This window comes from Chenopodium album, chromosome 14 (genome assembly GCF_948465745.1).
Source record: "Chenopodium album chromosome 14, dcCheAlbu1.1, whole genome shotgun sequence".
Classification (NCBI taxonomy): Eukaryota; Viridiplantae; Streptophyta; class Magnoliopsida; order Caryophyllales; family Amaranthaceae; genus Chenopodium; species Chenopodium album.
This window is the reverse complement of record NC_137847.1, coordinates 15298790-15309979: the sequence shown is the minus strand read 5'-3', so window position 1 is coordinate 15309979 and position 11190 is coordinate 15298790. Positions and strand designations below refer to the sequence as shown.

Genomic DNA, 11190 nt, shown 5'->3' with positions numbered 1-11190 from the left:
TTTCTATGAAGTGGTTTGAATAAAAATCAAACCACTAAAAGCTACCTAATAGCTACTCAAAAGCTAATGCCGAACACGCCCAAAATCAAACTAATCTAATCCGTTTCAACCTAAATTGACCTCATCAAAAGTCTAGTAGTCCAAAAGGTGACAATAACTCTCCAAATCACAAAAATTTAAAAACACCATAACCTAAACCAATTAAATCCTACCACGTAATTTCCACCGATAATTAATGCAAAAAACATGATAATACCAAATTTTAATCCTCACTCTCGAGCTTCTGCTCAAGTCCTCCAATGGCGGACATGCTACACACCAACTTCTCTTCCAATTCCTCCATTTTCTCTCTCTTCTCACCTCTCACTCTCTATCCTCACTCTAACTTCTCCTTCGTTCGCGTCTCTCCTCTTCGTCGCAGATTTTCTCACTCCTCGGTGGTCACCAAACTCTGCTCTGATTCTTCGCAATTTGAGATAATTTCTAGAATTGGTAATGTTGAAAACCTAATTGAGGTAATTTTGAGGATTATTTGTGATTTTTTACGCTTAATTTTTTTTAATTTTTTTCGTGTGCAGAGCTCGCTGATGGTAGTGTCAGTTTCAAATTCGGTGATGCGAGTGAGATTTCTCGAAATTTGGATGATGCTAATGGCGGAATTGAAGTGGAATTGGAGAGAGAAAGTGATGAAGGTTTAGAAGGTAATGCTGTTACTGATGGTGAGAATGATAGTGAGAGTTCTAAGGTGGAGAATTTTGAGAGGAATAGTGTTGAATTGAAGGAAATTGGTAAGGAAAATGCTAATAATGTTGTTGATTTTCAGTCTGATGCTCAATTTAGTGGAAATTCTGGTGAAAATGAGCAGAATTGTGGTTTGATTTCAGCGGCGGGAGTTGAGGATTTGAGTGATTTTGATGCGGGGAAGTATGAGAATAAGGGAGGAAATGGCGTGGTTACGATGCGTGATTCCAGTGTTGGTGTGGTGATTGGAAAGGATGAAGGATTGAGTGAAGGTTCTAAGGAGAAGAGTGATGATGATGAGGTTGAGCATGGTGGTGATGAGTGGTCTAATGTCGGTGGGACGAGTTTGGATGTCAAAGCTTCAGGTGTAGTGGAAGCTTTGGAGGATGAGGTTGTGAAGAATGAGGTTGTGTCTTTGGAGGATAAGTATGTGAAGGATGGGACTGTCACGGGCGACGTTGTGGAGGGTGATATAGTGTCTTTGGAGGAGGATGAGACTGTGAAAGGTGGTATTGTGGAGGATGAGATTGTGAAGGACGACGTTGTGGAGAATGAGATTGTGAAGGCCGGTGTTGTGGAGGATAAGGTAGTGTCTTTGGAGGAAAATGAGATTTTGAAGGGGGACATTGTGAAGGATGAAATTGTGGATGATATGATTGAGGAGGATAAGGTAGTGTCTTCGATGGAAGAGACTCTGAAGGGTGACATTGTGAAGGACAGGTTTGTAGAGGATGAAATAGAGGAGGGTAAGGTGGTGTCTTTGGTGGAAGAGACTATTAAGGGTGACATCCGTGACATTTTGAGGGATGAGATTGAGGAAGATAAGGTAGTGTCTTCGATGGTAGAGACTATGAAGGACAACATTGTGAAGGACGAGATTGTGGAAAATGAGATTGGGGAGGGTAAGGTAGTGTCTTTGGTGGAAGAGACTGTTAAGGGCGATGTTGTGAAGGACAAAATTGTGGAGGATGAGATTGAGAAGAATAAAGTTGGGTCTTTGGTGGATGAGACTATGAAGGGTGACATTGAGGACAAGGTAGTGTCTTTTGTAGATGAGACTGTGAAGGACGACATTGTAGAGGGTGAGATCGAGGAGGATAAGGTAGTGTCTTTGGTGGATGAGACTGTGAAGGGCGACTTTGTGAAGGATGAGAGTGAGGAAAAGGTAGTGGCTTTGGAGAATGAGATTATGAAGGGCAGTATTGTGAAGGACGACATTGTGGAGGATAAGATAGTGTCTTTGGAGCATGAGACTGTGAAGAATGAGATTGCGGAGGATGAGATCGTGGAGGATGAGATTGTGAAAAAGCCAGTTGTGAAGGATGAGATTGCGGAGGATACATCAGTGTCTTTGGAGGATGAGACGGAGAAGGCATGTGTCCTTACGGTTAATCACCCAATACCAATGGATGAGGATGACGATTCAGTAGAATTGATGTCTAAAAAGTTCGAAGCAGAACCAATTCTTGACGAAGAAACAAGTTCTGAGTTGCAAGATGATATTGTTGGCTTGGGATCATTTTTAGACTCCAACAAGGTTAGATTGATATTTTCTTATTCTACTTTTGAAAAGAAAAGGCAGTTCATTATTTCCCCTTCTTACATTTAACCACTTTTGTTTGCTTGTGAGATTTCTGTGTTTGCAAAAATGGAATATGTGGTTATGTTTAGGTTGGTTGTTTCGTATATCTTCACATAGAACTAGGACTCTAGGAGAACCGCTGAACATGGAAAGTTTCAATTTGATTAAACGATAGTCATAATATTTCTGCTTTCCAAATAAGTTGTCCCTTCTTCCACGTAACAGATTGTTATTTTGATTCATGTGAAAGTGTGGATGCATCAAATTGCTTCAATCAGTGTTTGGGAATATTGTGGTTTTCCTGTCATTTCTATTGTTCTTGGAAATTTTTCTTGTTAACATCTCTTGCTTCTTAGATAAGCCACATGTAAATTAAATGACATTGTTTAGGAAAACTAATATAATTGACCTTTTAGGACTTCCCCTGTCTGAAGATGATCTCTAACAATATACGTAGTATGATAATTTCACTATTTAACAATTAACATTTATTATTCACGAAAATATTTTAGCTATCTAGTCTGTCTAAAATGAACTTACAATCAGTGTAGGTTATTACCCAGGTGGTAAGTTTGTACAGATTTACAATTATATTAGAGAATACGTTTTAAAGTTACTTTTGGGCAATGATGTAGCCAGTTAAAGAATGTATTTTCTAGAATGAGACACTGTATTTGGAAATCCAAGACTTGTGCCTTTTGCAATAAGAAGTGCATGAGCTATGCATTGTCTTGCTAGAGGAATGTCATATATTATCTGCTCTCGGATAACAAGAGCAAATCTCCTGAGAAGAGCATAGATTTGGAGGCATAGCTAACTATGTAGTGTGTATATATATAACAAAGCAAAATGAAAGGGAATTACTTATGGTTTTAGGGAGAAAGAACTATTTTACTTTCTATTCTTTTTCCAAAGGATTTGTTGCTGGTAAATTGATACATTATCTCTTTGAGACTTGTGAGAATAGTTTGGAGAACTAGCTCAATTTGGGGCACTTTATGTGTGCAAAGTAGCAGTCCTACCTATAACTTGTGATGTCTGGTACTTTCCAGGGTTTCCTGCAAAGAACCAGCATGGGACTAACATGATTAGGCTGAGCACACTTTGTAATTAGTAAGAGTTGTAAAATTAATCTGTTTTTAACAGCTGACCATAAACAAAGACATGTTCTATGTCATTATTATATCTTTGGACTTCGATAGGGCTTCTTCTATGTAGCTTATGTATTGCCTAAAGCTCTCAAGAACATCTCCTCTGTATTAGTAATAAGTTTTTCCTTTTTTTCTTTTCTCTCTTTTGTATCTAGAAATTTTTTGATGTGTTTTTTTTCAGGTTCATGATGCCATAAATTATACTGTTACACAATCTGGTGATGATATTACTAATAGTCTGGTAGCAGCGGGTTCTATTACATCAGAGATATCTTCACCAGAAATTGGTCTTGACAGGTAGACTTAAATTCGTTTTACTGAAGCTTTATACTTTTTTTGCCTGAATTAAAGCAACCTTACAAATTAGGGTGTCTCCATCCCGCCCCCTCCTCCCCCCCAACTTATAGGTAACTCTTACCTGAGTTATCTTGTGGTTTATCAATATGCTTGCATAATTGCATATTCTTTGCAAGTCTGCATAATTCCTCATACACTCATTCTTGGGTTACTGTTTTATCTAGTGTGTCCATATTAAAGCATGGAATATGGTTTAAAGGGAATTTATTTACTTCAAAGTTTTCCTATTGTTGACTTTTAAAGTAGACTTTAAGCTACTGCTTTGAAAGGGGGGAGGACTGTGGAGGGGAGGGGAGGAGAGGAGGAAAGATGAACTATTTATAAGGAGGAAAGATGAACTATTTATAATGTTTCCCTCATTGCATTTTTCTTTAGTTTATAAGCTATAACCCCTGTTCCATTTCATTGAATGTACAAGCAATTTGGGTAAATACCAAAGGCCGTTAAAGGAAAATGCAGGTAATAAAATGGAATATTCCAAACAGGAACAATTAATTGGAAGGGGCTATGAAAGGATAGCAGGAACATTAAAACGGAACATAGGAACAAGATTACTTATGTCATTAATTAATCTAGTAGATTACAGGTGATGTTAATATGTGTGCACATACCACCACCTTGGTTATGTTTTAGCTATCATCTTATTCTAGCTGCTTGTTTCTTGTATGCCTACTCCATTTCAGTCTGAACGAAACAGAACCCTCATCTCCTGCCTTTTCTCTTTCATCAGCTGTTGCATCATTGGAACATTTTCCTGAGGTATGGATAATCTATTTAATGCTTTCCACATGAGCTTATCTTTTTTAATTGTTAAAGATTTGAGAGAGAGCAAATAGTGTCTCTGTCAGGTCAGATGAATTCCTCTTGTTGTGTCAAACTCCCAGTATATACAGAATATTGACTGAAAGCATAACGCTTAGCTAATCAGAAATTTGTGGCTAACTTGTAGAGATAAGGCCATGCTGATGTTTCTACAAGAATATTGTGAAGTTGTCATGTTTTCAATGATGATTTGTACTTTGGGAAAGTTACTAATTCATTTTATTGGGAAACCCGATAACTGCATGTGAATGATAGAAAATTAATAAACTGATTTTCAGACCTTTAGTCTACGTTCAGTTCAGTAATACAAAGAATAATAATTTCCAGGCTTTGACAGGTGGAAAGGATGCCCATTTTGTTTCCAAGAACTGGTTTGGTGTGGCAGACGGCGTTGGTCAATGGTCCCTTGGAGGTGAATTCTCGTATTATTAACTGGCTTCTCCATAGTATTATCGTGAATTGTTTTTTCAGATTTCATTTCATTACTAAATTGCTTCTTATGAAACTTTGTATTTAGCAAAATTACCCGTTAATAGGGGGTTGTCATAAACCCTTGATGCTAGATGCCTTTATTAGGCTACAAATACAAGAAGAGGCCCTTGAGACATTTGGTTTAGCCTACTAACAGTGAACTGCAATATTCTATTGTGAAGAGGAATTTGATTGATGAATAATGCACCATTGTAAATTTGTAATCATCAAGAGCCAACTTGCTCTATTGTGGTCCTGGATTTCTGGATAGTTAAATTTTAACCAACTTGATCTTGTGACTACTCCCTGTTGCTTTTAGATTTCAGGGGTTGGGGGCGGGGGGTGTCAATAAGTAAACTGGATGCTTAAAAATAAAGAGTGGCCTATTTATCTACTTGTTTTCCCTTTTCTAAAGATTTACATCTCTATGGTGGTGTTGTCTGTGATGATATTGAAAGGAACTATTGTGGCTTAAATTTATGAAAGTGGTTACATTCTTGCACCCATTAGTTGCTTGAGAGCATGATGAGGTGCTGCTTTGAAATATTTACTGCATGCTTTCCATGTGATTGCATTGATCGATCGTTTATGAAGAAACTCTTGTTGCCTGCGTACCTTCTGTTAGTAGCATGTTCTTTCATTCAAATAAATTGAATACCTAACTGGACTCAGAATGGAGGAAGTAATATGTAGTTGCCAAATTTGCTTTTTTCTGTGTTTGTTGCAGGTGCTGGAATTATTGATAAATATGTGTTCTGGAAAGAGATAACTTAATATGTCATGCACATTAGTACATTGCATGATAATTACCCATCAATCAGCAGATATATCACATTGTACATTAGTACATTGTATTGGGATTCCTTGTTTTTCTATTATGATGAGAGTTTACTATTTTCTTGTATAGTTTCTAATGGATTTTCCCTTTATCTAAGTATATTTAGTTTCATGTCTAGAATTCTTATTTCCAGTCTTCCAGATAAATTATTTTCTAATTGATTCTTGTCTTCTGTTTATAGGAGTGGACATGGGATTGTATGCTCACGAATTCATGCAGAACTGTGAAAAGCTACTAAAGAGCACGAGTGCTAGATTAACCAACGTGAAACAGCTTCTCCAGCAAAGTGCTGCAATAACACAATCTACTGGTGCAGCTAGGGTTTTGATTGCTCACCTTGACAAAGAGGTAACTTTACGGAGTTGGTTTTTTGCCTTTCACTCTAAAGTAATGAGTAGTTAGAGGGCATGTCCTGTTCATCTCTTAATAGTTTGTTATTTTATCACCTGTACAAATCATATATCCTCTTAGAGAAAGACCCAAAAATGTATGGGTCTTAAGATATATTTGCTAAACTGGTTTAATTGTCTTGATCTTTTTGTAGATGACTACATTCTGTCATTTTACTTTTTTCATTTTTTTCCTTTTCTTTTAATTAGCAATTCTATTTTCTTGAAGTGTTAATGTGATGTCTAAAGTCTCTTTTATGGGAAGTTCTATGTTTAAGTGGGCTTATTATTTACTCATTCGTGGATCCTCAGGTTTAGTGTAGAAGATAGACAAGATACCATGAATATCTACTTAAAAAGGATTGGTTTAAGCTAGTTGTCTTTAGCAATAGAGAAGTCCTCTCTCCTCGTATATTGAATTGTAAAATCCAAATGTTGGGAATATGTTCAATCTTGTTGCATGTTGCATATCTTCTGATGAGGTTCTAAGTATTCAAAAAGATTCTATTTTAATCAACAATAAACCAAAGTAACTTCTTTTATTCAGGTATCCACCTTACTGTATCTAGCGAAGCACAATTTGGTTATCTGGATTGACAGAATTCTATTGAATATGTGAATGCTTAATTTGAAAGTTCAGCTTATTAATGTAGAAACTAACATAATTTTGGCTCTAAATGTAAGAATTTTTAATTCTGTGAGGTCAGTTTTTTTGATGATTTATTGTTCGTGTAGGTCCTCCATGTGGCAAATATTGGGGACTCGGGATTTGTTATAATACGGAATGGGACTGTCGTCCAAAAATCTTCTCCAATGGTTCACGAGTTCAGTTTTCCTTGTGCAATTGGTTTGGGTGATGATTCAGTGGAAGATGCTGAGGTATTCTCTAGTACAAAGCTATTAGCCTATAACCTGGATCTGTGGGTTTGCAGGCATGCAATATAGTTCCTAATAATTTAATGACAAAAAGAAACAGCTATGTTGTCATATTAAACTAGTGAGTAGCCCGTTGCCCCGGATTGCTACTTTTGTAATCGTGCAATTAAAATATTTTTGTAAGTATTTTGAAATCTGAAATCGACATTATTGAATGTGTTTTTTTTTAAATAATTAAATCTTGTAGTTTACACTTATGTACATTTCTTTTTCATATTTATAACATGCTTGATAATGGGCTAAGATAGTTAAATAGCCAACTTTGTTATAAATGGTTGGGTTTTCGAATCCCCTTAACCTTTTTATATGAAATAATGTGTGTTTTTTGAGTGATGTGGCGTAATGAAATAATGTGGGTTAATGTGGGTTCTTTGGGTGATGTGGCGTAATGATTAAGGTTAATTCAGTGATGATGTGGCATAAAAAGATGTTGGGTAGGTGAGGTGGCGTCATGAAAATGTTTATGAAGTGACGTGGCATAATTTAAAAGGATCTATATGGCACATTGACATTTTTATAAACGCTTTTTAATATATTAGTATAGATATCCTGCTAGAGATTTACGATGGTAATATTGGGATTATGTTCTATTTCAGGAATACCATATTGATTTAGAAGATGGCGATGTGATCGTAACAGCAACTGATGGCCTTTTTGATAATCTATATGATCAAGAAATTGCTTCCATGGTTTCTAAAGTTCTGGAAGCTGGGATGACTTTACAGGTGTGTACCTCAAGTAGCATTTTTGCTTCAACTGATAAATCATCAGATCTTCCATTTCAATTTAGAACGAAAACAAAATTAAAGATAGTAGGTTTCTTGGGTTAGAGCTAAATTATTCCCTCAAAGACATTTAGAGAGGCAGCAAAGCCTCTTTTTCTGAAACACTAAAACCTGGTCAGGACAACTAGTTACAGTGATGAAACTGTGAAACAGTCCCTTGCCTGAACACACTAACATTAAGTATCAAGCTGATCAAGAGCCTGCATCTCGAATTTTCTGAGGCTGACTGGTTGAACCACATGGTCCACATCTAAGTGACAAAGGGGAATATTTTGTCCTTAAGCATCAATAACGTTGTGTATAACTTGTCACCCACTTATTATTTGTTTATTTCAGCTACATTTAAGTTTTGTTCATCTTGTGCTAAAAACAATAGTTAGTAGTAGACTTTGCTGACATTCTTTGGTCTTCTCATATAGTAACAGGTAACACCTTAGGATTCAAAATTTTTTCATCATTGCTTTAAGGAGGTAAACGAATTAGCACTTTGTGTGAGGGATTCATGGATAGTATTGTTCCTCCTTTACGGTTTGGTTTGTACTATAAAAGTTTAGTTGTTCGGGTCCTTGTTTTCCATCCTTGAAGAAAAAAACTAAAATTAAAAAATCACTCAAATGAAATTTTGTGTTTCCATACTTTTTTTTTCTCTCTCTTGTCGATGCTCATTTTCTTTCTTTTTATTTTTATTTTATTTTATATAGCCAATACGGCCTTACCGACACACCCCTCACAATTCTCTCTGGACATGTCATTCTCACCACCATTCAAGTGGTAATTTGCAAATTGTGATACGTCCGGGTAGCTGTTCCTTAACAACATCACCCAATTTTGATCTTCTCTATTAGCTGGATGTGGGGACTGGGGAGGTATGTTTATAACCGTATCCCTAGATGCTTTGTAGATTAATGAAAAGTCTATTAACTGTTGAAAGAAAGCTTTAACATGCAATACATTCCCTCCAACTATCACCACCCACCCCCCACCCCCCCTCCTCTTCCCAACCCTTCTCCCCATAAACAGTAGGAAGTTGCTACTAGAATTTTCAGGTAATTTGCAGAAAATACTAGGTGTAAAACTTATCAAGTGGCAGTATGTTGTTATCCTAAATGTCTTGTCTTGTCGGAATTGCTCATACAGACATAAGGAATCATTTTTTTTTTTTTTTTAAATAACCTATTGGTTGCTAAGGATTAAGGAAACAACATATTTAAACCTAGATTTTTGGTAGAAAATATGTGGGAGCTGCATTTGCCTAGGTTTTCTTAATTGCATTCATGTAGCTGATACGTTGCATCCACCCCTTAGGAGCCTATATTCCAAACTTCAACCTTGAAAATAAATTACATACAAAGCTACTTTTGTGATTAATTGATAGCAGAGGTCAGTCGCATTATTGTAAAAAGCTTGATTCAAATCAATTTGTTTTCTTTCTCACATCATCAGCACCGAAAGTATTTCTCATTTGCTGGCTCTTTCACTGCCCTTAAAGGTTGCTTTGCCCATCCGTTGATAACTAAATTTGAGTCTTATATTTCTTCCCTTCTCTGTTAGCAGGACCTAGCAGAACTCTTAGCAACCACAGCAGCAGAAGTGGGGAGGTCAGAATCTGCAAGAAGTCCATTTGCTGATGCAGCAAAGGCAGCTGGTCATCCTGGATACAGTGGTGGCAAGCTTGATCACGTGACTGTTATAGTGTCACTTGTACAAAAAAGATAGGTTTTTTTAGATAGTTAGAAGTATTAATCTGCAAAGCCATTACTAAGCAATAAGAGGAAAAATGATTTTAAGGGCAATGTAACCATATGTACGCCCCAACCCCAAATCCTCCATTTGGCAGACATTTATGAGCTCTGTACTCTGTACTATTGTAATACTCCGTAATACTTGATGATACCATGATGCAAATTTTTTACCCCTGTAGATAAAACCAAAATTACAGGATGATGATACTTATCTTTAATGTGTGCCCATTTAACTGATCTAAGTGATGCTAAAGCTTTCAAAAAAAAAGTGATGCTAAATCAAGGTCCATCTGTAAACTTGGAATGTGCAACACACTTTTGCCTTGAGACAGCAAACATGCAAGCGTAACACTTTTTATTCATTTATCAATATTGAGTACCAAACAAGCACACATGTTGTTTAGGGTAAAAATACCCCAGGTACGTGGCCCAATCTCATAGTGACACGTGGCCCAATAAACAGGTGACACGTGGCCCTATGAGAATGTGACACGTGTCCACTTGTCATAGTGACACATGTCAGCCATCTCTAAATGCCCCAATGCTGAAATCAGAAAGAGAAAAGGGCCCTGATGACCTCAGGCCCAAATCCCGAGAAAACCTTGAAAGCCGTAAAACGGCGCCCCCTACGACACGTGGCGACTTCTGATTGCGCAGCCAATTATGTCACGAAATTCTAGGGTAATAAACCCTAGAGGGGTACATGTTCTCACCCCTATAAATACCCCAATCATTTATGATGGGAGGGGGATTTTTGGCGACATAACATAAATATAGAGCATTAAAAAGCTCCAACTTCTCTCTACTTTCTCTCTCTAGCCTTTTCCGTTTCCGTTCACTAACTTGAGCGTCGGAGGCGAATATTCCGTACACCGGAATATTCGTTATTTTGCAGGTGTCCGAGTCTCATTGCCAGCAGAGCGTGACCAGTATCCGAGGGAATCACAAAAAACCCCGAAACATTTGGCGCCGTCTGTGGGGATACTCGTCCGTTATGGCAATAGACGGTCAGGCACCTAATCCTGGACCTCGTCCAGGCGAGGATGGATATGTAGAGGACATATGTACTACCATACACTCAAGCAATCCTTTGACTGCCTCATTTGAAGAGGCCGAACAACCTTCCCCAGCTGCCTTAATGGCCGAGCTGACTAAGCTTCGCAAGGAGTTAGCGGCTGTCCAGCACAAAGGGGGAGGAAGCACCTCTAAGAAAGCCAACAACAAGACCAATGCAACCGATGCTGGTAATACCCCATTCCGTCGTCCGCACGGAAGGTCTCCCCGAGTCCCTCGGACCAATTTCTCTGACCTGCTGGCGAAAACACAGTCGGCTGGGGGGAAGGGCAGACAGCCAAAAAGAGTAGAGGCTGAACCGT

The 11190-nt window shown here is 37.7% G+C and overlaps 1 protein-coding gene across 4 annotated transcripts; it reads left to right on the top strand.

Moving 5' to 3' along the window:
• Positions 1–267: 267 nt before the first annotated feature.
• Positions 268–10032, top strand: LOC145580096 (uncharacterized). Of its 4 annotated transcripts, none has more exons than XM_081637440.1 (10): positions 268–492; positions 579–788; positions 885–2278; positions 3656–3771; positions 4515–4590; positions 4981–5065; positions 6144–6310; positions 7087–7230; positions 7884–8012; positions 9624–10032. In XM_081637440.1, the coding sequence occupies exons 1-10, from the start codon at positions 300–302 to the stop codon at positions 9786–9788; spliced, it is 2679 nt and encodes an 892-aa protein (XP_081493566.1). In that variant the 5' UTR covers positions 268–299; the 3' UTR covers positions 9789–10032. The 4 variants fall into 4 exon arrangements, with proteins under 4 accessions (XP_081493566.1, XP_081493565.1, XP_081493563.1 ...); XM_081637439.1 differs by adding an exon at positions 8774–8938 and having other exon boundaries at positions 579–2278; positions 9627–9766; XM_081637437.1 differs by having other exon boundaries at positions 579–2278.
• The last annotated feature ends 1158 nt before the right edge of the window (positions 10033–11190 follow it).